The 25090-nt window shown below is 50.5% G+C and overlaps 6 protein-coding genes across 6 annotated transcripts; 3 read left to right on the top strand and 3 right to left on the bottom strand.

The window, feature by feature from the left end:
* Window positions 1-6: 6 nt before the first annotated feature.
* Window positions 7-1046, bottom strand: CI109_104341 (uncharacterized protein; the record flags this gene model as incomplete). The annotated part of the gene is made up of 3 exons (XM_032005413.1): window positions 7-442; window positions 674-802; window positions 967-1046. The coding sequence occupies 3 exons, from the start codon at window positions 1044-1046 to the stop codon at window positions 7-9; spliced, it is 645 nt and encodes a 214-aa protein (XP_031860374.1).
* A 281-nt stretch (window positions 1047-1327) lies between these two features.
* Window positions 1328-2358, top strand: CI109_104340 (uncharacterized protein; the record flags this gene model as incomplete). The annotated part of the gene is made up of 4 exons (XM_032005414.1): window positions 1328-1535; window positions 1657-1899; window positions 2047-2165; window positions 2245-2358. 4 exons carry the CDS (start codon window positions 1328-1330, stop codon window positions 2356-2358), a joined length of 684 nt encoding a protein of 227 aa, XP_031860375.1.
* A 223-nt stretch (window positions 2359-2581) lies between these two features.
* CI109_104339 (uncharacterized protein) lies at window positions 2582-4193 on the bottom strand (the record flags this gene model as incomplete). Its single annotated transcript, XM_032005415.1, has 3 exons — window positions 2582-2722; window positions 2786-3178; window positions 3366-4193. 3 exons carry the CDS (start codon window positions 4191-4193, stop codon window positions 2582-2584), a joined length of 1362 nt encoding a protein of 453 aa, XP_031860376.1.
* A 697-nt stretch (window positions 4194-4890) lies between these two features.
* On the bottom strand, window positions 4891-13037 carry CI109_104338 (uncharacterized protein; the record flags this gene model as incomplete). The annotated part of the gene is made up of 15 exons (XM_065967478.1): window positions 4891-5077; window positions 5140-5428; window positions 5488-5603; window positions 5663-5927; window positions 5988-6205; window positions 6255-6409; window positions 6463-6650; window positions 6724-6801; window positions 6851-7913; window positions 7994-11864; window positions 11964-12203; window positions 12272-12422; window positions 12479-12710; window positions 12772-12845; window positions 12902-13037. The coding sequence occupies 15 exons, from the start codon at window positions 13035-13037 to the stop codon at window positions 4891-4893; spliced, it is 7263 nt and encodes a 2420-aa protein (XP_065823550.1).
* Window positions 13038-14672: 1635 nt separating this feature from the next.
* On the top strand, window positions 14673-19214 carry CI109_104337 (uncharacterized protein; the record flags this gene model as incomplete). The annotated part of the gene is made up of 7 exons (XM_032005417.1): window positions 14673-15003; window positions 15053-15275; window positions 15340-17396; window positions 17470-17687; window positions 17783-17876; window positions 17927-18535; window positions 18646-19214. 7 exons carry the CDS (start codon window positions 14673-14675, stop codon window positions 19212-19214), a joined length of 4101 nt encoding a protein of 1366 aa, XP_031860378.1.
* A 2063-nt stretch (window positions 19215-21277) lies between these two features.
* Window positions 21278-24999, top strand: CI109_104336 (uncharacterized protein; the record flags this gene model as incomplete). The annotated part of the gene is made up of 5 exons (XM_032005418.1): window positions 21278-23552; window positions 23607-23985; window positions 24050-24269; window positions 24324-24616; window positions 24678-24999. The coding sequence occupies 5 exons, from the start codon at window positions 21278-21280 to the stop codon at window positions 24997-24999; spliced, it is 3489 nt and encodes a 1162-aa protein (XP_031860379.1).
* Between the last annotated feature and the right edge of the window lie 91 nt (window positions 25000-25090).

Here is a 25090-nt window from a genome sequence, read left to right as displayed (position 1 = left end):
CTTTCCTTACTCTGCATCACCAAACAAACCCCAATCTAATATTCTCAAACTCCCCACCGCTCTCTCAAACCAACCTTCCACAATCGACCTTTCCTTCTCCCCTTCACCCTCACCCGCCTCCGCACTCAAGTTGACATTAACGCTCAATACCACGTCTGCCTTCTTCTTCCTTCCTCCTTCTTCCAACCATATTCTCCATAACGCTACGGCTATCCACACTTTATCAGGTTCGTCGCTCTCGTGGCCTGGTCGAGGTGCGCCAGAGGGATTATGAGAGAATTTGTGAATAAGTTGTGTGCCGTATAAAGTCAGAGGAGCGGGTGTTGAAGGGTTTGATAGAGAAGAAGGACGGGATGGGATAGGGTTGGAAGAAGAGGGTGGGGAAGTGAGGATTGTAGATTGGAGAGAGGCGTTGTCGTGCGCTATTGAGGAGAAGTGGAATCTAACAAGAGCAACGAAGATGCTCAGACGTTAGCTCTCATTTTTGCGCTGAAACCGGTGACAATTATGACAATTGGTAAGGAAGACAAGAGGAGATTTGTCGCCCATACCCAAGGCAACACATGAGAGAGGTAGTCCACTTGACCGAGGAAGACCGGGATAGCCCAGCAGACTTTCACCAGACGAGTAGAAGGAGAGGACAACATAGAGCACGATGGACTACCCCACTCACTTGATAGCTTCCCACAGATCTGTACTGGCCAGACCATCTTCTACCATACCTAGCACTTCGAGGACGACAGCTGTGTCTGATGTAGAGGATAAGAAGACTTCTTGATTGTCGGGAATCTGACGAAGGTCGCTAAGAGCGTGAAGATGGGCAAGTTAGCACATGGGCAGGGTGATAGTTCCATATCGAGCTAGGTCAAGAGCTAACACAGGTGAAGAGAAAGGCAAAAAGTGCTCTCGATCTACATCGCAAGAGCATGTGTTTGAGGCGTACATGTCAACTTCACAATCACTCACCTCGCATCGAGATATGAGCCAGGGAGTTCGAGCGAGATCGCACCTCCAAACAGAGGTCTAGCACGGAGGGAAGTCGGCATAACGATAAAGTTGGATAGCTTCGGTAGTCTTTAGGAGTCTCGGTGCTGAGGTTGAGAGACTAATGCTAGGTTTATGCTGTCTGTTTCAAGGGAATAGAATCCAGTGGTAAGCGGCGAAGAAGTTGATGACTGACTCGTAGTTGCAACTTCGCTCGTAGCCGAGATCACGTGACCGAGGGTTGAAACACGTTCACTTGTAGCGCAGCAATAACAAATGACCTCTTGCTTCTTCTTCTTAAGATGGACTTAGGCATCTATCGTTATCATAACTTGTTTAAACAATGGCGCAATCCCCCCTCCTCCCGTTAGACTTGCGAATACGCACGATCGAAGCGCAATTGTTTGGTGTCCCAAACTCCATCAGTGAAACACCATCACATTCAACGTCAACTGTGGGCAAACCCGCGACGCGTAGATTGAGAGATGTACAAGAAAGTCTAGAGAGGTTGGGCTCGAGTAGTGAGGGTATCAAACGGTTGATCGATGGATGTAAGTGTGGCATCAGTGGTCCTCCTACCATCTGTCGGGACTTAAGAGCATCTTTCCGCTTCTTCGCATATCGTGTCCTAGCGCTCACAATGGGTATCCATCCTTTTATGGTTGGTTTCAGATAATCAATATCTCCCCCTACTCACCTTACCAACCGCCTCCAACCCCTCGGCGCAGAACGACGATCCGAGCGTAACACCGAGCACGCAATCGCAATCCATTAGGGAGGAAGATCTTCTTCCTGATTCTGTCAAGTTGGCTATGATATTAGAAGCAGCGGGGGATATAACGACGGCCGAACGTGATTTGAGGGAAGTAGAAATACTCAAAGGAAGAGGAGTGGAAGGTAGTGGGGACTTGGAAGGTGAGTCTTGTCTCGACTGCCAGGTTCATTGTCCATACTTCTGCCGCACGTCGTGCCCATACTTTGTCTCGCAAGAACGACATGTGTTCGTTCCCTCGAGGTGTTCTGATCGGAGTTACTCGCTGACTTGAATTAAACGCTGGTTAGAGCTCATACCCCTCCGAGGGGAGTTGGTCAAAGCCATGCAAGAATCCACAAAACAAGGAACAGAGTTGGACAAGGCACGAAATGAAGTCGGTCATCTCCTCATGCGATATAACGAGTTCGTAAGTACCATCCTTCCTCTGGCTTAGGCAAGGTGATCATATCCTATTGTCTGAGCTGATATGTGATGGGATGGGATAGACCGACACGGCTTCAGAACTGTTCCTGGATTTACATCATCAACTCGAAGCGCTGGAAGAGGGTGTGGCAAAGTTGGAAAGGAAGAAGAGGAAGGAGATTGCCTCGAGATATTGAAGCGGGAGAGTGAAGTATTCACATTTGTTTATATCCTGCACTAATATACCCTTGTGTTGTATGCATCTTTCCGTAACTCGGAGACGGCACTTCATGATTCAGACTGCATCAACTTGAGGCTGTCGTATTGTTGAGCGAGAACGTCATGCACTTGGCGTAGTCCATATGACAAACAACGTCGAGACCTATGTACAACTCTTTCTCAACACCTACACGGCCGAGACTAATGATCATCTTCCTCTTCTCCCGGACATCCTCCAGGTCCTTCCATCTCCCCGAACGATTTATACTTGTATGCGCACCAGAAGCAGAACATATGTTCGTGTCGGAGTTGGTCGACCACGAAAGTGAGGTATGTGGCGGGCTGCAGGAGTGATGAAAGTCGGATCAGCACATTTACGAGACGCTGGTTTCTGACCACACTCACATCCATCGATAAAACCCTCTTGACGCCTGGGACATGTTCCTCCCATTTCACACCTTCGTACTCGTCCTTCGTCTTCCCTCTCCCTCTCAATTGATCATCACCATGCGCCTTCTTCTCCGTGATAGTCTCCGTACCAGTACCAAATCTCACTACGCCCTCTTCCTCATCATCGTCATCATCGCCTGCTAAGTCCGATAACATGTCCCTCCGTATTTGCTCTCTCATCCTCTCGGCAGCTGAGAGGTTTTCTTCTTTTCCATGAGACACGATAGGATCGGGAGAGGGAGAACGAGAACGAGAGGGGGAAAGGACTTGGGATGGGTAGATGAGACGGAGTAATGGACGGGGGAGGGTGCCGAGTGGGTCGGAGGGGAAAACGTGGAGTGGGTGGAACTGGAGGATGATCAAGAAGTGGTCAGCCGATGGCTTTTCGATCTAGTGCGAATAGCTTGACAAGCGGAGCAATGACCTGCGCTCGCTCTCTGTACCTCACCGCAGGCGGAGGGCGGAGTTCCAGGTCCAATCTAATCGAACACCTGGAGTGGAGCTGGAATATTCCGAGATCCAAGACATCACTCACCTTGACACCCTTCTCCGCGTCAAACTCTCTCAACCTCTCTCTCGCCTTCGACCCTTTCCTCTCCCTCTCTTTATCCGCCCACTCTCTCCTCTGTCTCTCTCTAAACCCCTCCGTCTCCTTCCCCAACCTTTCCATCTTCGCAGGGTCCAAAGCGTCCGGATTGCGTCCGGCCATATTGGCACCTATCTCAGGCAGTGGGGGAGGAGAGGGTGGACGGGCAGAGAGACCCGTACGACCGGACCACATTGATATTCGAATTGGTTCAAGTCGACCTTTCGTCGTTGTTGACGCCTCGGTGTTGGATGTGGGAAGAAAACTTGGTTTCTTAGACTTTGGTCTTGAACCAATTCCACCTCGAGGAACTGCATCTTCTTCTTCTTCTTCGTCGTCGCCGAATGACACTTTGGTTCGTTTGGCTTGGTCTCGGTCTCGGTCTTGGTCTTGCGCAGGTGGAGATGGGGATCTTTTTTTACCTAATCCTTCACCAACTTTCCATCCCATCTTCATCATCAACTCCATTGCCTTATTCCCCCCTCCTCCAGCTCCACCTCCACCTCCACTACCACTCGCAAGATCATTTTGCTCGAACAAACTCGTTTCTAATCCTTTCCTCCGTTGAATCTCTTCCAGATCTTTCAATTTGAGCTGATTCTTCGCCTGTCCCGCTCGGAGGTTTTTCAGTGCTTGAGCAGAACGTCGAGCTGTATATGTCGCAGTTGCAGAGTCTTCTATCGGTTTTGTCGTCCTTTTCTTGTTCCCTGAGGAAGAGGAAGAGGAAGGGTCGACGAGGAATTTGTCAGACATGAAATCATCTTCAGAGTCTGACATTGTGATCGAAAGCAAAGCAGCTGACAGTACGCAGCAAGCGCTGATATCGATGGAACCTTGACCAAGTGGGGAAGTGGGTGACGGTTGATAGAGATATATACTACCGGGTTGAGGAGGTGCCGGGAATTAATTGGTCGACTTGATTTCGATGGAAGTCGTTGTTCACGGGGGCGGGCGATGCGGTATCCCACCAAAGATGGCAGTTGCAAGCTGCAAGTGCTTCTCCTTGCGGCGGTGCACGGTATCGAGAATAGTGCAGAGTAGGATCACTGAGATAGTTTGAATGGGAACGAAGAAAAGAGAAAGAAGAGTGCAAAGTCTGAATGGTCCATCTTGCCAAGTGTCAAGATATAGGAGCCCCGTATTCGCGTGTCTGCGCTCTCGACGATGACATGTTGATATTCTTTGTCCAAGCCCAATTTGTAGTCTGTCCCCAAGATAACCAGATAACCAAAACATCATTCGTATCGCATCTCATCTCATCACATCATTGTCCATAATCCATAAATAATGCTAAACTAGCTAGAAACGTGATTGTGTGTAAAGGGGGGAATAACTCTTTTCGTTCTGGTTCATTTTTCGTTTCGTGATATATATATGTTGTTGTTGTGTGTATATGTAAGTTTGAATTCCTCCGCCTCCGACCCCTGCACGTCTACCTCCGCCTCTTCCTTCCCTGTTCCCTTGAACATCCCATCTAAGGTTTACTCAATTGCTCTCGTCTGAAGAAGAAGGCGTATCCAATGACAATCACGATCTGGCAGACGAGACACAACCAGAACTCGTAATGAGCAAGAGGGTTGTGTCGACCGGTTCCTCCGACATCCCAGATTGCAGGATTAGGGAATACGTTTCCGGGGCCGACCTTGTCTGGGGCAGTCGCTCTGCACAAGACAACACCCATCAGCAATGCGATCATATGGTGGGGATCAACCAAGTGACTCACCTTGCAAGCATGACGATCAGAGAACCAAGCAATTGCGCACCGGCGAGGGTGGCACAAACATGCAGACGAGAGAGAGTTTGGAGCAGGATCATACCCAAACCACAACCCTGGATTGCGTCCAACACACCGAGCCAGAGCCACAAACAGGTACCGAGGTATGGTCCGGCAGCTCCACCCCAAGGGAGGTAAAGACCCATCCCAGAAGTACCCCACCACATCTGACACCATCGAGGACATCCGAGACCGATAGCGAATACAGGCATGAGCCATGAGTGGATCTTGGAGTATTCTATAATCGCAAGCGCAACGTAAGCACAAGTCGTAACACACAAAGACCTGATCACTTACTGATAAGGAGACCCATAAGAAGACCCCAGATACCAATGAAGAAGATACCGATCATGATCACTACCGCCCACTTGGGGACATCGGCAGCCGCCCACAAGAACTGCCAACTTCGTCCGCTGTAGGTGTTTGTTCGTTAGAAACGCGCTCGAATCGGGAATCTGCAAGAACAACTCACTAAGGACCAGACAACCAGTAATCTCGCAGGATCTCAGAGATCAAGAACCAGATGACCAACTTCCTTCGGAACAAAGTCTTGAAGAAGTTGGGCACATAAGGTGGGATCTGCCTGTAATATTCGGGTACACCCATAAACATGAGGTACGCGAACACAGCCGAAATGACAGCGAGAGGCCAGGTGATGTAGAGGATGATTCGCGAAGGGATGTAGGACTGCGGGTCGGTTCCGTTCAACGTGTAACCCCAGTACCAGAGCGCGGACACTGCACATCAAGCGACAATATCAGTGACCTGGTCCGATTAACAATATTAGAGATACTCACCCCAAATCTGCTGCAGACCTTGAACGATACACGCTCGCATGACCCAAACTTCCGTAGCTGCACCAGCCTCTTCACCGAAGTTGAGACCAAAGAATAGGAAACCGGCAGAAGATGCAGAAGCGTAAAGGTATGTTGCGACTCGGGTGATGGCTTTGTGAGGTGGCAAGAACACTCCGTGAAGCGATGGGAATCCGATAAGCAAGAAGGCGATGGAGAAGCTGATGAGGCGTCAGCCATGCGCTGAGCAAAGAATCACGATGGACTTACATAACCCATGGCAAAGACAGACACCACACGGAAGGCTTCATCCTGAAAAGGGTGTACCAGGCCAATGTTGAAACGACGAAGATGGAGCAGATGATGTACAGATCAACTTGAGTTTGGGTGTTTGAACCACCAAGCAAACTCAATTGGAATGAAGTCTGATAACAAGTGATCAGTCGTCATTCTTCACTGGAGGGTTAATAGCACTTACAGCAGAGAGCAGTTGACCAAGAGAGATAATAATCGTGTATAGAGGCCATCCACCAATCTGTCGACCCATGAAGATCTGGAGTCGAGTCATTTGGGTCTCGGGAGGTCCAGGCTCATCGTACATATCACCACCGTTGTAGTGATGGTCGCCGCCGTCATCATGTCCGTGTCCAGACATAGAGTAAGGAGCTAATGTAGAATCCCGAGACGTATCTGGTTAGGGCGTCAAGGCTGACTGTGTGGACTATTGGGGGAAACTCACATTCTGGTCGGAAGCCTTCAATCATGCTTGGAGCTCGGGAGTTCATGTATGAATCCCTAGAAGATCGGAGACTCATAGCTGCGCGGATGTCAGACTGGCAAATCATTATCGAGCCGCAAACCCTCACCTGAAATCTTCTCCTTCTTGATCTCGGTGAAGAAAGCCTTCTCGCTCTTGATCAAGAACTTTTCAATACACAAGTCACCCTTCGAGTTGTCCGCAGAGAGATCTCTCAATTTTTGCACGAAAGATTGAGCAACTTCACCATCAGAATCGGTGAAGGTGTCCATGGCCTTGTTCAACGGAGAAGCGTTCTTCTCATCGACAATAGACGAGATGGAGTCGAAAGAGGATACACGAGAGTGAGTAGTGAATGGACGGGACGGGACAAAATTACTGCTGTCAACGCTTTGTCGGTTGCTATCGAAGTATGGGTCGGGAGCATTTCGGCCTCCAGTGGTCTTCGCAAACTGCTTGTTGGCTGCTGCCAAAAAGTTGTCGTAAGATTGCGCAGCACTTGGGTCGCGACCATTAGCGGAACCAACAACAGTTGTGTCACCGTGATCTGAACTGCCTTGAGACGAAGGCACATCTTCGTCGTCATAGCCGTAGAACTTCGGCTTGCCTTGCTGTGATCGACGTTTATCCTCATAGTACAACGGCGAAGCGTTGGGATCCTCATCGTAGAACGATTCGGCGGATTGACGGTTAGCGTTCTTGTCGAACCGCTTGTGATAGTTTGCACCGCCCGCACCGAGAAGACCGTTGTTGGACGAAGCCATAGGAGCGTTGTGATCGAAGTAACCAGGATTGTCACCGCCCGCCAAAGGACTATGTCCGGGCATGGGCGAGTTCGGAGCGGTGGAATCAGGAGTAGTGGATCGGCCCCATTCTCCTCGAGCTAATGAAGTGACACTTCCGGTCTCGCCCTGAGCATAGAATCCAGCGGCACTGGAATCGACTTGATCGTAACCCCAAGCGTTCGCACCAGCAATTTGACGACTGGTTGATATACTTCTTCGCTGGAAGTCTTCCAGTCGCTGACGCCATTCGACGACAGGGAAACGTTGGACGGCAGATCGGGCTCTGAGGATAGCACGTTCTTCGGGAGACGATTTGAGAGCGAGTTTGATTGTTTTGGTCAATTGCGAAAGCATGTGCGCGGTAGCACTCGATTCGACAGGGAACCACTACACTGTCAGCGAGATCTACAACAATTGAAACTCACCCATCCAGGCATAAGACCGAGACCTCCAAGACGGGCACCAACACCAAGGGCACCCTTTCTACCGAATTCGACAGCGACCAAACCGAAGGGCTCATCTCGAGATGGGATCAGCGCAAAGTCGGCACCACTGAAAAGGTAGGGAGGAAGCGATGTAAATTCAGGCTTGGAGAAGACACGGTCCGGATACATTTCCATAAGACGGGCGAGCTTCTCGGCGGCGAATCGACCATAGAGATCAATGACGGGACCGACACAAATGAGCTGAATCTTGGGCTTCTTCTCGAGCAGACTTGGCATGACATCGGCGATGAGGTCAACACCCTTCTGTTTAGACCATCGACCGACGAACACGAAGAGATCGGCATTGGGATCTTGCTTGATGCCAGCCCATTCTTGCGCTTGTCGTTTGAGTTCGGGTCGCTTCGATTCAGCCTCTTCATCGACCTCGATCTTGTCGACCGCCAAAGGCTGCTCATCAAGGGCAGCAATATCTGTAGGATCGGGGTTGGGAAGAGAATCGATGTTTCGCAAAGTCCAGAGAGCGGGGTAACGAGCCCATGATCGTTTACCGTACTTGTCCGACACACCAGCGACACCAACACTCTTCTGGTGATGAGAGATGAAACTGGCAGCAGCATGAAGCAAGTTAAAGGTGTTACCGAACTGAACGTATTTACTGCAGATGTCCTTGGAGATGTTGAAAGCAGCGCAGACCTCCTTCATCTCGTCCTTCGTCCTGAGAGGCCATAGACCCTGGAACTCGGCGTTGTGAAGAGAGAGACAGACGGGAATGACCTTGGGCAGTAAGTACAAGGGGGCGAGGGCACCGTGATAATCGTTGACGTGATAGATATCGATGATCGGGTTACGACGGATAGCTTCTGCGATAGCCTGGTTCCAAGTGGAGTAGAAGATGGCAGAACTCAAGTCGTCCATTCGTTGAGGGTAAGGATCGGATTTGGTCTGAGCTCGGAAGACAGGACTGTCGAGAATGACATAGGTAATGTTGTCGACCTGGTGTGTCTCGACCTCGATCAAGTACGGTTCGCCAAAGATGATGACCTCAATGGGCTCGGCGTAATCACCTTGAGGGTATTCGATATCCTGAACCTTGGGGACAACCCAAATCAAATCGACATCGCTCATCGCTTTACCCATAAGGGTGGACATGACACCAAGACCTCCAATCTTGACCTTTAACTTCCAGTCCAGGATCTCGTACTCCAAGGTAGCAATGAGCACCTTTCGTCGCTTGTTCTGGTCTTCGGGCCATCCAATGATCTTTTCTGGGACCTTGCTGTGCTTTTCGCTGGACACCATGACGCCCTTCTCGTTCAACTCGCCCTTCTTCTCATTGTGACCGCCAACAATGGGGAAGTAAGATGTCTCTTTGCTGGCCTTGGAGGGCTTGAGACCCCACTTGTTGACCTTGATCGAGTAGAACGAATATCGGAAGATAGCAGCGGCGGCAAAGGCAGTGATGGCCGGGATAATGAGAAGCAACGCGAACGCCACAGCGGTGACCGTTTGGTGACCAACTGGTGTGACGCTCCATTCACCTGTGATATCATCGACGACAACGTTCCATGCAAGATGGGGAGCAGGGGGGACCGACATGTTGAGGTAGTTGGCGGCTTGCGAGTTAGGAGGGAATCGATCAATTACTCCGTCGGCATCAACATCACCGTAGAAGTAATCATCATAAGCCCAAACGTTGAGTTGAATGAATGATGGCCACGCGGCGGATAACGGGAACTCCCAGGTGTTGTCGGAAGCAAGAGCGAAGCTGGCAGAAGCACCCAGATCATAACCCCAGGTATTGAATTTACCTCGCGCGAGAAGCTGGGGCCATCGTCGATTGCCGCCGTTCCAGTTGGCGTCAGCGTGAACGAGTTGATTCGATGAACCGGCGATTGCGCTGTAGTATTGTACGACTACGTGATCTCCATCCCACCAGAGGTCTTTGAAGAGAGTGGCGTTCAGAGTGCTGGTAGTCTCGTAGTTCGCCCACGCAGCCCAGGTTTGTCCAAAGTCGGCAGAGTATCGGAACATGTCGGCACCGGGAGCCGAGTGGTTGACAGTATAAACGCCGTTGGACACACTGAGAAGAGTGTCACTGAACTGAGCCTCGTCAGGGAAAACGATCGGGTTGTCGTGCGTACCAACACGGATCAACAAGTGGCTGACCATGTTGGAAGCAACATTGGTTCCGTAAGAATTGGCACTGTTGATCGTGATCTCATACACACCGTCTGCGGCGTTCTGAATCTGACCCGACCATCGCCATCGGGAAGGAGCAATGCTGGGAATGGACGGTACTTCAGGGTTGTCGACAACACCACAAGTACCTTGACTAAGGTTTGGCTGTGCGGAGGAACCGATAATCGAAGACTTCAGTTGCAAAGCATTCTGTACACTGTTGCAGTCCATCTCGGTATCGAACTCGAAGTAGATGTCGACGTTGGTGGTGGCGCCGGTAGAAAGGACTCGAGCATCGTGACCAGGGTAGAACTTGGTCAACGAGGGAGGCTGTTGGACCCATTGGTTTTGAGGTACGAGAGCTTTGAATTCGAAGGGCTGCATGTCGATCTCTCCAAGACAACCACGCCACGGCTCTTTGTCATCATCGTTGAACGCACTGAGGGAATCTTCCAAGGTATAGTTCTCGTATGGGTGGAACAAATTTCGCACCGTGGTTCCAGATACGAATGGAGATGATATCCAGTCCTTGCCTTTACAATCGAATTTGTACGGGAGAGATGTGTTCTCGTTGGTGTAGATAAGCCAGACGGGTTGACTGGTGACACCATCGGTTTTGAAACCGAACTTGTTGCCTTGAACGGTTTGGGAAGTGAGGGGAGAACGCGTGACCGACCACAAACCCAATTCCGTTTGGGTATTGTTGGAACCAGGCAACTGGATGAAGTGTGTCCAGTTACCGAGCTGAGTGAGACCGAATCCATCCTGAAGAGAAGGGAATTGTGTTCGAAGGTACATCATGTTCCTGAGACCTCTGAACGGCTCAGCGGTAGGGTCAAAGTGATCGAGAGAGTTCCAAGGGTCGTCACAACCAGTCAAGACTTTGTCGTAAGGCATGTTATAGTACTGACTTGATCCGAGTCGGTAACAACCGTGACGCTTCCAAGCCTGGTTGGAAACCATCGATTGACGACCGTAAAGATAATTGCTGGCACTGTTATCGAGCAGGTAGAATGCTTGCTCTTCACCGTACCAACCGAGGGGCATACCGGGCATAAGCAAGTTGGCGACGAACTGACCGAGCTGTTGTCGTTCGGTACCGTTGGTGAGACCGGGCCATCGGAACACATCCTGGTTACCGGTACCGTACATATGTCGGGGATCGAACTCATTGGTTTGAGAGTTGAGGAACTCGTTCGACGAGACCATCTCATTCCAGGCGGTGATGAAGTTGACATCGACGTCGTAAGCTACTTGGAGGTTACCGTCCATACCGAGGAATCGACAAAGCGAACGGTAGATCGAGTAGTGGAACGCGGCAGAATCAAGACCAGCCATACCTTCGTCTCGAAGGAAATATTGGTTTTGGTCCTGAGTCATATTGATAGCAGTAGCAAAGTCTGGAGGCTTGAGTGTGGGAGTTCGACCTCGACCGATGTAAAGAGCACCGAAAGTGTCACCACCAGTGATTTCACCAGGAATGAAGAAATTGTTCTTGCCGTATTGCCTGGCGCACGCACGGGTAGCGTTGGACCACTTCGCCATGAAGTCAACAGTGACCTGTGTCGCTTTGTCGATACGGATACCGTCAACGTCGAGCGCTTGAATGGTCAAGCAACTGAACTTTTCGAGTTTCTCAGCGGTTTCAGGTCTCCATTCTCGCAAACGATCTTGCACGGAAGCGAATTTCGCCAGTTGTCGTTGCCAGTCAGGGCTGTATGAACGACATTGTCAGCACGAGATACAATTGCTTGTTGCCCCATATTATGCTTGCCGTCGCCTTCTATCCTGAGCCCCAGGATGGCAAACTCACAAAACACCGAAAGCTTCAATATCTCCGTAATGATCAAAGTCACTCGCGTAACATCCCACCTTTCCGGGGTCGTAGATAGTACCGTCATCCAACCAAAAGGTAGGATAGGTACAGGACTCATTGTATGTGTTGGTGAAGTTGAAATCGGGATACTTGTCGAAGCCCCATGGTGCATAAGGAGGTAACTTCCACTCTGCGTGATGTTCATCCATGAGGAATGGAGTGGAGGTGTTAAGATAGCTGAAGATCGCAAAGACTATCAGCGATTCGAACGAAGACGTGCGGGTTTGGTTTTGACTGCGACTCACTTCTCGAAACCGATCAAATCACCCATGGTACCGACAGTGAAATCGAGGATAATGTACATGCCTCTCCTGTGCAGCTCGTCGATAAGGTCTACCCATTCCTGAAGGGTACCGTAATGAGGATCAAGCAGGGTGAAATCAATAGCAGAGTAACCTGTACGGCGGTGTTAGCAGGCACGCAGCCCCCCGATAAAATAAAGGTTGACTCACCATCCGATTGCCAGGGCATGTTGATGAAGTTGGTTCCGGCAATATAGATAGCTTTGTAACCCATTGCTTGGAGGTAGTCCAGTCCTCTTGCATCCATCAGACCAGCTGCGTCACCTCCCGCTCGTAATTGGGTCTCGAGCATGTCATATTCGTATCTCAAGCCAAAGAAATCGTTGTTGTCCGGTTTTGCATCGATCCATTTGTCGAGAAGGAGGGTATACGTGGGCAGGGACTGAAATAGAGCAAGTCAGCTCGATTGAACAAGAGACGCAAACACATAGAGATCGGCTTACCCGCCAGTTTTCAGGAGAAGGTGTATATGTGGTGTTATCTCGAGTCGTGGTGAAGTCAAGCACGCCAGCCGAATCTGGAAACAGTACAAGTCAATAGGGAGTCGCGATCTGTTTTAGATGCCTAACTTGCCTTTGTTTTTGTTGATGTTCCAAGGATCCAATGACTCATTGTAGATGTGACCGGCCACAGAAAGGGCAGTCAAGAGAAGGGTGAAAAGACTTGTGAGGGGCGCGAAGCCCGTAGGCCGTAATGGAGACGCCCTCATGATGGGTGGTAGATAATGCTGATCGTGATCGCAATCGTGATGGATGGATGAGATGGGATATAAAGAAGATGTCTTCGAAACAGTGGCAAGGGCGATGCCCCTGCTAGGCGAGAAAGAAAAGAGATCGCCGGTTGCCCCCTAGTAGTCGTGTGGGCAGGACTATAGCACGGATACCTGTGGTGTCGTCAGGAAGGCGGTGAAGAGAATCGACGTGTCGCTGAAGCGGTGATCTACACAGCTAATGCTACAGTGATTGAACCTTGACGACTGACGAGGTTGACGATGAAATGGAAAAGGGGGAGTCGAAGTAATAACGATGACAATGGTAGAGAAGTGAAAGAAGGATGATTGAGAAATGAAAGACAAGGAGATGTCTCGTCTGGCGGAACGTGAAGTCAAAAGGGTTCTGTTGGGTGTAGGTGTATGTAGGTAAGGGGGGCCAAGGGCTGTATGAGAGAGTATAATACACCAGATAACTAATGGAACAAGTTCCGTTCCAGTAACCGTCTCGTCTAATACGTACACGTCCTTGTCGGGTTAGGAATCGGAGGGATTACCACTATTCTCATCATTAGGATTATTCAGTGTGGCGGAGTACATACATTACAAATCCCAGGAGACGCGCGTAATAATAGACCAGGAGGGAAAGAGAGAAGAAGAAAAAGAGAAAAAGAAAAACATTATGCAGTCCTTACCCTGGGTTACCCTTATTACAATCCCTGAATCTAGAATCAATTTCACCCATCACGCGTCACTTGTTCATCTTTCAAGCTTTCACCCAGTGGGACATGGTAGCATATAGCGCGTCTCGGCGGTCGGACTATCACCGTACGAGTAGTACTGTAGGAGGGAGCACCGACACCAGCGGTCATGTTGTACAACCAGTCAAGTTCATATAGCTGCTGGCGGGGCTGGCACCTTGATTATCGGAGGGGAAATGTCCTGCCTACAGCGCAAGGGTAAAGGATGATTGATATTTTGTCTCTGGCTGGGGAAACCTTTTCTCTCGGAATAGACAGGGAACAACCTCCAGCGAGGCGGTGCTGTTCCAGGCGTACGATGAAATAACGAACCGCACTGACACACTTGGTTAAGCCTGTGCTGCATGCTGCTAGATATACAGCTATAAAGGCGACATGCATTTACTAGACCAGTAGACTGTACACCAAGAGAGATCTCGATATCATTTCTGTAAAATTCGATGTTCCCACAGATCAAGTCGTCAGACAGAAGTATGCAAACGGATGCACCACGTATGAGAAGAGTCGCCTGCCGACTGATCGGCTCCTTGCTAACTACACCTACACAACAGAACCACCGCTCAACAAAAGGGAGAGGGTGGAGGTGGCAGTCGTAGGCCAAACAGTCGTATCAAAATAGAATGGCTGCTCTTCCCACTATGCAGTTCCCTCGGTGTTTTGTGAATGTGGCACATATTGGCTCTCCCCTCTGAACCCAATTCGGTGCCCCACTCGACCTCCATCTTCTCCTTCCCGGTCAGCGTTCGCTACATTGCTACATCTATACACATACTGGGACCGACAGCGTCTGCAACATACACCGAACGCAACGACCATCTGCCACCATGATCCTCAGCATACTTACAAGGTAACAACTCGCTTTGACTCTTTCAACATGGGCGTCTTCGATGTTTTCTCGAGTGAACCAGCTCGTCCGTCATCAGCACTCCGAGGCAGATGGGTCGTTGACCTACCGTCACCTGATCACCCCATACACATTCGTCGATATCAAGCAACATCCGAATCTTCGAAACCCTTGCAGGACTATGCTGCTGATCCTGTCGAGCGGGCCTGGCGGAGTGTGAATGATGGTGGAAACACTAGCATACGCACAGTTGACAAAATCTTGAGCTCTCCGTGTGCAATCGTCACGAACAGCCCGTCTCGGCAGTTGTGGTGCTTCTCGCTGAGGGACGATGCGCTTGAAGTAGAGGAGGGACTAGAAGGTACGTGAAGATACTATAGTGTTACGGATATACGCTTATCTGCCCGCAGAAATCACACCGAGATTGTCACCTATAACACCATCTATGATTATCCAATGTACCGAACATGGTCACAATCTCTCCTGCCTGTCGCGCACTGCAAATTGCTCGGTCACCCTAAACACTACTGAAGGTGCCCAACGCAGCTGGGACCTCCTTGCTTCCGCTCTGGTTGAGAAGCTTGCATGGAGGGCAGGAACTAGAATCTTCTTGAGCGCCTCAAGCACAGTTGAGTAAGTCCGAATCATCTCTCTACCCGACAGTACGCAAATACAGGCTTACTTTCATGGTTCGCAGTGCTCTAAAGCCCATAACTGCCAGTATTCGTCCGTTAGCAGCTAATAAGCTCCTACTCGCCGTACGACCTAGAAAAATTCCTCCAGCAGCCAATACAACACAATCACACCTTCATTACATTCTGCAACCACTTGGACTGCCTGCTCTTCTCCTTGGTCCCTCGACTCTTACCCCGACGCAAGAGAATCGGCTCTCAACTTCATTCGATCACCTATTGGGCCATTCGTGGAAGGATGGGCGACCAGAAGCACGGACTAGATCATATCTAATGGATGAGTTCTTCTCCGACTGGTCATTCTTCTGGGTGCCTCTTCAACGTCATGAAGCTCCGCTTTCTCCCAAATTCGTGGGCAAACTGTCTGCCCGTCAAGTGGTCGAGAGATGGCAGAAATCTTCGGGAATTATCACTATCTGGCCTAGCCACCTCGCACGACCTTCTTCTTCTTCGATAGCCCCGCCTATCGTTCAGAAACCACTTCCACTCCACGCCGTAAATGCCTCGAATCCATCAGATCTCATGGATGTCGCTACGGGTGTCTTTGAATTCCTGTCGACTTATAGAGAACCGGAAGTTGTTGATCTAGATGGTGAAGAAGGAGAATTGGATAAGGACGAGGACGAAGATCAGACAATGGATGGAGAATCCACCATCGATCCAGAATCAGTACACGTCGACGTTGATACGGAGCTTGATCAACACGATGTGGTGGGAACATCACCCAGATCGAAATCGGATATAGATGATCTCTTCTCTGACGGATCGAACACCCCAGGACCACCGGAGCTGCTTGATCAAGCAATCTCACTTGCTCCGGAGAATCCGCAAATAGTCGAGGAAGTACCTAACAATGCTATCGAATTGCTTGACGAAGAGGACCAAGACGTTTTACAGCAAAATCAAAGGTCGGCGAGAAGAGGAGGCACGGAAGAAGGACCCGAATCTAGAAATGAGGATTCGACAAACTTCATCACTGAGGACGATTTCGCATTCTTCGATTCACCTACAGATCAAACTGGTGGAGATGGAGGCTTGGAGTTGGATACAAGTATGGATATAGATCAACCGTTAGTCGACTCAGACATCGTCATCGAGAATGAGCAGAAGATCGAAGCTCTTGTCCTCAAACCCTCGGCAGATCCCGTAGCGATCACAACACTGAGAACAGACCAGAATACGACAGCGGCAACACCTCCTTCGCCGCATGAAGCGCCTCCTTATCTGACAACACCTCCACCCGCGCATGTGCACTTGCCTGAGCGGAACACCTCTGTGCCGATAAGTCCATCTGTTCCTCTGCCTAGTCTCTCGAACACTCGGCTTCAGCCTGGACCAGCTCGGCCCTCCACGCTTGACATCATTCCAAGCTCTTTCGCTGCCATTCCCTTGCCGAGTCCTACCTCCCAGTCTACCTTCTCCTACTCTTTACCCTCCCCTGCCCCTACCCCTGAGTCGCTGACAATGCGATTACGACCCCCTCCTCCCACGCCAAAGCCTTTCGATCATCCTTCGTATCCACTTGCTTGGGAGGTAGACTACGACATGTCCGACGTAGAAGAGGAAGAGGAATACACAGGACCACCGACTCCTGAATCAGACTATGATTCTGATACCAGTACCACCGGCAATAGTACGCCTATAGGGGGCTCAAAGATTATTAGTCAAGGTGGAGACGACGAAACGGTCGAGTTCAGTGGGATACGATGTATCTCTGCCGCGGAATGGGTGCGCTTGATGGAAGGTGAAACGGATGAACTGGAGGATCTGAGGAAGTCGTGGAATCCCTCTTGGATCCAAGCGCCTGGCCCGAAGAACGGAACGGGAGGAGGAATCTTACCTCCCTCACCTGTGGCAACGCCGCCTACCGACAGGAAGTTGGACAAGAGCGACATTCTAGCACAGCTGAACTGCGAGCGACTTGTGAAAGAGTTGGTTTCGAATCAGGCTTTGAAAGAGATTATCAAACCTACTTCGGGTGGTGAGAATGGTCTGATCTCCATCCACAAAGGGGTGAAGAATATCGTGAACGCGGGAGTAATGCTCTCAGATCTTGATAGCGGTACGTTTTGACGTCAACGTGCACGACTGTGCCTTGCTCTCTCCGAGTTGTACTGATAGTTCTCACTTTGCAGAAACAAATATCCGATCTCTTACGCAACCCCACATCCACACGGGCTTCGCTAACAATGTCGCAAAGCTCACGATACCGTCCTTGGAATACTGGTCCGAGTTAGGTCTGCAACCTGCCGGTGGGAGAAAGGACGTCCAGGCGGTATTGGTTTGTGAAGCTGGTGGAGGTATTGCAGAGTTGGGAAAGGGGTTTTTGGGAATGTTGGCTCAATCGTATAGGGTAAGTTGGGGTTCAACCAATGTCATCGTGACTATAGCCATTTTGTGATCGAAGTAGAATGGATCACCAAGAACTATACTGACAAATATGCACAGGATGGCGGATTTGGGTCTCACGATCACGCACGTCCCGACTTGACCAACGAAGGGGTCATCACCGCCCCACTCGACGGGATTCCTGAGGCGGTCGGTAAGTCACCGTAGTAGTGATGCTCCTCCAGCTGACCGTTTATTGTGCAGTAAATCTCATCAACACGCTGTCCAACGACAATGTCGTAATATACGTTTTGATTTCCTCCTTCGGCACAACTCCTCCCGTAGTTCTTCGCGACCTCTTCGCCAACCATCTCCTCAATTCAGAGCGTACCATCATCCACCTCCTCACTCCCTCATCACTCTCATCCGCGAATCTACCTCGACTAAGGCTTAGCGTGTACGATCGAATGCCTCGACCTGTCCATCCAATCTCCATACGTGGTCGTCCACTCGACGAAGTGGGGGGGCGCAATTTGCCTCATATGGCCTTTACGCTGGCGAAGAGGGACGAAGATAACAAACCTGAATTTCTGATGAGCTGGCCATTGAGATCATACGACGTGATGAACAGATGGAAATTCGTACACGCGACCTATACAGTCAACGAGGAACTGGGGTTCATGGTCGGGTTCGTTGTGGATTCTGAGGCAGAAGCTTGGGATATGAAGGTTTGGAGGTTGGAGATGGGAACGTCGGTGTCAGAAAGAGTGGGGATGGTTTGGGAATGGGCGAGAAGGATAGCAAGTGAATGGGTCATTGAGTGGAGATTAAGTGTCTGCAAAGTCGGTTTGATGAGTCTCGACGAGATACAGGGTGAGCTCATTTCCTCCCTCGTCTTTGTACGCGCATGTCGAGCTTCAACGGCGCGTTTGCTTCGAAAGGGAATTGAGCTAATCATTAATGTGTATGGTTCCCTTTTCTAGCTTGGCGAAATCTGCTTAGCAAAAGAACGGCACCCGTGACATTATTCATGACGGACACTATCCAGCCCTCCTCTCAGGCGGCTTCGGATCGCATACCGCATCCGAGACACGTCGCCAATATCACGCCTGCGATTATCACCGACCCTGGGACTCGAATCATTGATACCACGCTCTGTGGACAACTAACGACCTTGTCAAATGTTCGACTCCCAATTGACATACCCCTTTCTTCGATGGAAGGAAACTCTTCATCAGAAGAAAAGAGAATGACGACCATCTACCCATCGAGTAATTTCTTCTTGACCCTTTCTAATTCCATTTCGGGTTCGGGAGGAGGAGGGGAAGGGTATACGACCACTCCTTTCCATACGATATATCATAACCCTCCATCGGGCAAAGAGAATCTAGGATTGGAGGAGAGTCAATCTGAGATTGGAGAGGATTATTATAGACTCTCGACGATTTTTGAGAAAAGATGGGGGATCGATAGTGGTCTGGTTGGTTGTGTGAGAGTCGGAATGGAAGGGTTGGAAAATTTTGTACAGATTTGGGAGGAGAGAGGGGCGTGAGTCATGAGGAAGTGATAGTGTGTTGAGGATTCTGGGTAGATCACTCGTGTGGTGGTGCTGTAGGGTGATTTGGTGACACAGTGTATTTGTTGTACATGTAGTAACTTAGATTGCATGGATTTTGTATGGCTATCAATTCGATGCTGTGCGAAGTGCTAGTTGTTGCACAGGTGGACGAGCCTGTTGCAAGCTTGATCTGCGCGTTGAGTATGGGTCGATATAGTCAGAGGCGATACGATACTTTTCCGAATATACAGTATGATCTCATCAGTCCGGCGAGAACAGAGAGATTCTCTCCGACTTTATGAGAGGAGAACTCTCATGTGTTCTGGAATCGTGCAAGTCATACTGTAGATCTCTGCAGGCTTGAAGGGATTTCAAAAATGTTCGTCGACCACCCCAGCTAGCACACTGGTGTCTTTGTACTTGAGCGGTTCACATCGTTGTCCTTGGACATGAGGGTTTCGCGATCGTTCTGATCAGAATGTACGATATACAGTCGGCCGATTGAGGTTGTTCTCGTTTCGAAACTATGCGTCTGCTCGACACATTACTGGATTCTGACAATCACCTAATCGGATGTACACGACCACAACACGGGCCAAAACAGTGGCCGATAGGCAGCCAGAGGTGTTTTTTCGTATGCTCGCATGCCTTCGGTGGGAGATCTTGAAAATTGATGGTAGTGTACTGTGCACGACCAGTAATCAGTTGAGAGATAGGAGCTGTATATAGTGCTCGATCGTGACTCAATGCAAACAGTGCTGTTTAAGCCATCAAGATAGGTCTCGTAATGACTGACCCCTATCAGCGCCCAATTGACTTGTCGACAGAGAGCAATTCGAACCGACTCGGTACTCGGGTGATTGGTAATGTCAATCCAGGATCGTCCGCCTGTCATTCCGTTAGATTCAACAACTTTCAGTGAGAACGAAAACCCTGTCAGTACAAGTCAAACCACGTGCATGTGATGTCGAACGCGCAATGGACAATTGCTGACAGCATCTTCATATATCGGATGACCTCTGGTAAGCATAGAGCTGGATACGATACTTTCTAACCCTCCGTTGCCGTGACAGAGGGAGAAAGCGTACATGCACGGTTGGAAGGATGGTGAGCTTCGAGAGAACGATCTTCCGCAAGGAGGGGTGATGCTTCATGCACCGTCCAGTTCAGCGTTGATCATTGACGGGTCCCGAGTCAACCTCAAATCTGTGCGGTTCCGATTTAGAAAAAGGTCGGTACAGGCCTGAAGGAAACTGTTCTCGCGATTCAACAGATACTCGGTGATGAGATGCTGCTCCATCATAATGTCAATACATCGAAGTATGTCTCTGCGTGGTGCATCAGACGGATGTCATATGGATAGGACGGATCGATGAGTGCATGTTTGTTAGGTGGGTGGCAAAAGTGAAAAGTGAAAAGTGAAAAGTGCCACATTGGGTATGTGTGCCAAAGCGCAAGGTGAGGAAGTAAACAAAGCCCTGAAAAGTGAGCTAGTTGGGAGAGCGCGTGTCAGACAGAGAGGGAGGGGTGGGTGACTGTGACTGTCTTTACTTTTAGTCACTCCGGGCACATTACATTTCAACAACCACTCAACTACCTCCTACTTCTTCCATCCATCCATCTAATACACGGTGACACCCCCATCACACCTCACTACACCGCCATCAATGATCACGAGATACGGAATACCACGGAAGGATTGATCCTTCTTCAAATAGACACACGATCAGTTAGGAAAGGAGGAGGAAAGGACACAACGACGACGACGCGACGCTTGTTTCGCATCACATTATTATTCACGACAACCACAAATCAAATACATACACATTCGTTTCACACCACATCAATAAAGCTTGAACGCTACTTCCCGTGCGACCCATTCCCATTCTCATTCCCACACATACACGCACAATCGTCATAGATCGACTCGACTGTTTCCCACAAGCCTCTGATTCAAATTCCAACCAAGGCTTCATAACAAACCACTCTTACTTCTTGACCGACGACGGCGGCTTGATTCCTTCCATCCATCTACTTTGTTTGCATTCCCATACACGATGACCTCTCGATCAACAACGAACGGGCCTGTAGTCCCTCAACCTTCCGCATCTTCCTCGTCATCGACAACGACAGCAAACTCGTTCCGCGTTCCAAGAGGGAAAGGATTGAATCGACCGACGACGTGGTTCGCAGCATCTTCATTCGGCAAATCATCAACTTCCTCTTCTTCATCATCGTCCTCATCGTCCTCATCAAACTCCAATTCTTCCTCGTCTGGTGCTACAGCTACTGCGAAAGGTCATCTCCCGAGTCCCATGGCAAACCCCTTTGCGGTCTCAACGTTTAAATCACCTTTCCCATCGAGTAAAGGCAAGCACAAGCTCTCCCCCTCGCCATCGCCATCACCACGACAGCAGGACGAGGACTTTGTGATGATATCACCGGTACGACCGACGTTTGGTTTGGGTGTTACTCTCAATCCCGGGAGAAATAACGGTACGGCTGGTCCGTCACCGTCACCCTCTCGACTCGCTTACCTACAGAGTTCAACGATGCTGCGCGAGGATTCGAGCTCATCTTCATCACCGCCCGAGGAGAGTCCCACCCCAGCGTGTGGTATGGCGAGCGCAACCGCAAGGCTGAAGCTGGTGGATGACGATTCACCGATCAGAAGGGTACCGGGTCAAAGCAGGAGTCTAGCAAGAGCAGGAGGTGGCGCGAAGGGGAAGGAGAACTCGAACAGTGCTTTTCTTTCACCGGAGAGACCGAAGAAGGCCGGATCAACAACTAGTCCTCTGAAATTCGCGACTTCTCACGGCATGGCGGACGACGATGACGAAGGCTCACCTCAGCTTCCCCCAACACCACTACTCGGCAATGGACTGCCAGCACCCCCTCCTCAACCCTTATTCCCACCTATCCGAGTGTCCAAGTCTCAAGATGGTACCTCTTCGCAATCGCTATTCACCGGCAGCACCTCCAAAGCCGATGGATCTCGTATACCCCGCTTATCAGCTTCGCATCCTCTTCGAGCCAGAGCAGGCACAGATGCGGAACGACCAATGCTTGGACAGAAGAAGGCTATATCGCTTGACCAGTTCCCCAGCAGCTCGGCGGAGAACGATGAGCTGTTCGGCAGCAACTCGCACATCAACTCTCATGTGAAGAAGACTCGACCAGCCTCGTCCTTTGGTTCCTCTGGTATCACCGGTTTGCCGAGCGCAAGTAATGGTCGAGCCCACAAGCGGATCAACTCTGGTGATTATCACAGTCCATCACACATCGCTAATAGCGGTTCGATGTCCCGCTCGCACGGCGCAAAGTCTCTTGCCTTGTCACTCACCCCGAACCTTGGTCCCCTGCCCGATTTCGGCTATTCCAACTCTTCCCTCTCATCTCTGTCCACTGCCAACCTCACACCACCCGCATCTGCCTTCTCCCCCGCCGAACCGCCGATCTTCGAAGACGTCAAGCCTCTCCAGGAAGCCTTCGACCAGCCGGCGACGACTGTTAGTAGGAAGTTCAAACCACGGGACTCTGGTGTTTCGATGGGGGACGCCGAAGAGGAGAAGCCGAAACCTAAACTCCTGATTCCACCGCCAAGCGTAATGAAACCTCTCGCCTCAGGTAGACCACGTCGACCAGCAATGCTGAAGAGGACGTCGTCGATGGGGGATGAGAGACAAATGGATCTGATGGAGGTCGAAACACCCGGAGTAGTACCAATGATGGCGAGTGGATGGCCAGGCAAAGGTCCCGCATTCGATTTTCTCGGCGACAGCGGTGTCGGTCTCGGTTTCTCGGCAGGTGCAGGTGAACCGAAGCCCTCTATGCCGGATACACCTGTGAAGAGACAATCTTTCACCCATGCTAACGCGCCTGAACGGGCGACAGTGGGACATTCGACTTCGCAACCAACCCTCGGATCAGCCGCACATGACTCTGAACAATCACCTGCTCCGCTTGAGCCTTCCGCGAAACCCAATTTACCTGGCGTTGCAGTCAAATCAAACTTTATGCCTCCCCCTTCCACCAAGAAACCCCCACCATCAACGATGAAGAGACGCCCGGGCACTGCAGAGATCCCTCATCTCACGCTCACGACCAACTCCTCGCCAGAATGGCAAGGCGCCGATGGGGATGATTCTAGCCCTACAGTCCGTGTCAGCGGAAGCATCGCTCAAGCTCAAGCACAGGGATTGAAGCCGCTCACACTGAGCAAGGGTGGACCGAGAGTGGGACTACTGAGGAGGTTGAGTAGTGGTGTCGCTAGCGAAAGCGAGGATGAGGGAACACCTACTAAGGACGGCGGGGACAAAGCGGCTCTGACAGGTGAGTATGGTAAGCCCAGCGTAGATGCAAGTCATATACTGACGACATCAGCAGCTGCTCGATCCAACCTGATCACCCCCACCCCATCGCCCAAAGTCGTCCATACAGCGACTCTTGCAAGCAACACGACCAATCCCATTGTTCCCATGTCGATGAAGAATGCTCATCCCTCTGGGATCATGCCTCGACTCTCATTGCCCGCTTTCCCACCTCCGAAACCGCAGCCTGCCAGAACGCTGCACCATCGACAATCTCACCCTGCGACAGGCTCTATCCAGCCTGAAGAGGAGGATTTGTTCGAGAAGAAGTTCATCACTCTTGAAGTCTTGGGCAAGGGAGCGTTCTCGACTGTGGTCAAGGTGCAAGACAGGTACGGGGAAGGTTTGTGGGCGGTGAAGAAGGCTCGAGGTGTATTCGATGGTGTCAAGGATCGGTGAGTGCAGTGTCTTGAACAATTAGCCACTTGACTGGACGCTGATGCTATCGCTCTGTTACAGGTTGCGCCACCTAGAAGAGGTTGATATCCTTCGACATCTCTCGCGAAACCCTTGTTCTCATGTCATCAAGTTCGAAGATGCATGGGAGCAGAACCGACAGCTGTTCATACAAACTGAACTGTGTCTTGGTTCTTTGTCGTTCTTCTTGGAAGAGTACGGAAGGGTTGTTGAGCGTCTCGATGAAGGGAGAGTATGGAAGATTGTCCGAGAGTTGAGCGATGTAAGTGATATGTCACCTAGGTAGCTGCAGAGAGCTGACTCGAGTTGTAATTAGGGTATCAATCACATCCACTCGAGCGGCGTCATACATTTCGACATCAAACCGGCAAATGTCCTCATTTCGTCAACAGGATCATTGAAGATTGGCGATTTCGGACTTGCGACACGGTGGCCGCGAATCGAGCCAGCTGAGATTCTCAAAGGATCAGGGTTAGGACCTGGAAGCGGAAGCACCACTTTGGCTATGATGAGTGGTCGAAGCGAGAAATTGGAAAGGGAGGGAGACAGGGTTTACATGCCGCCCGAGATGCTGCGAGGTGTCTTTGTGATGGCTGCGGACATCTTCAGGTGAGCTCGTTGATTGGCATGCGCTCGCGAGTAAGGACGCTGACAGCAAGGCTCCTCACAGTTTCGGTCTCGTGATCTTGGAAGTCTCGACAAATATCTGCGTACCGGACGGTGGAGCCCCTTGGCAGGCTCTTCGAAGCAACGACTTTTCAGTCGTCGATCTCTCGCCGCTCTCCCCAGCGCTGTGTGACTTAATCACGCAATGTATGGCGGCGGACCCGGAAGCCAGACCAACAATTGGTCACATTGTTAGTCACCCTGTGGTGCAACGAGCGAGGGGAGGGAAGGAAGCTTTGGCTCCCGAGGAGAAGGGTTGGTTAGTGGATGTCCTCGCGGGAGGATTTGTGACGGGTGCAGAGGACGTGGAGATGGGTGAGATCTAGGGTGGCAACGGTGTAGACACAAACGACTCTGTACGATACTGAGAGTAATAGCGAAAGACAAGGTTTGTAACAATTAGAAACGAAATGAGTA

The sequence above is a fragment of the Kwoniella shandongensis genome, chromosome 7 (genome assembly GCF_008629635.2).
Source record: "Kwoniella shandongensis chromosome 7, complete sequence".
Taxonomy (NCBI): Eukaryota; Fungi; Basidiomycota; class Tremellomycetes; order Tremellales; family Cryptococcaceae; genus Kwoniella; species Kwoniella shandongensis.
This window is presented reverse-complemented; position numbering and strand designations above follow the sequence as displayed.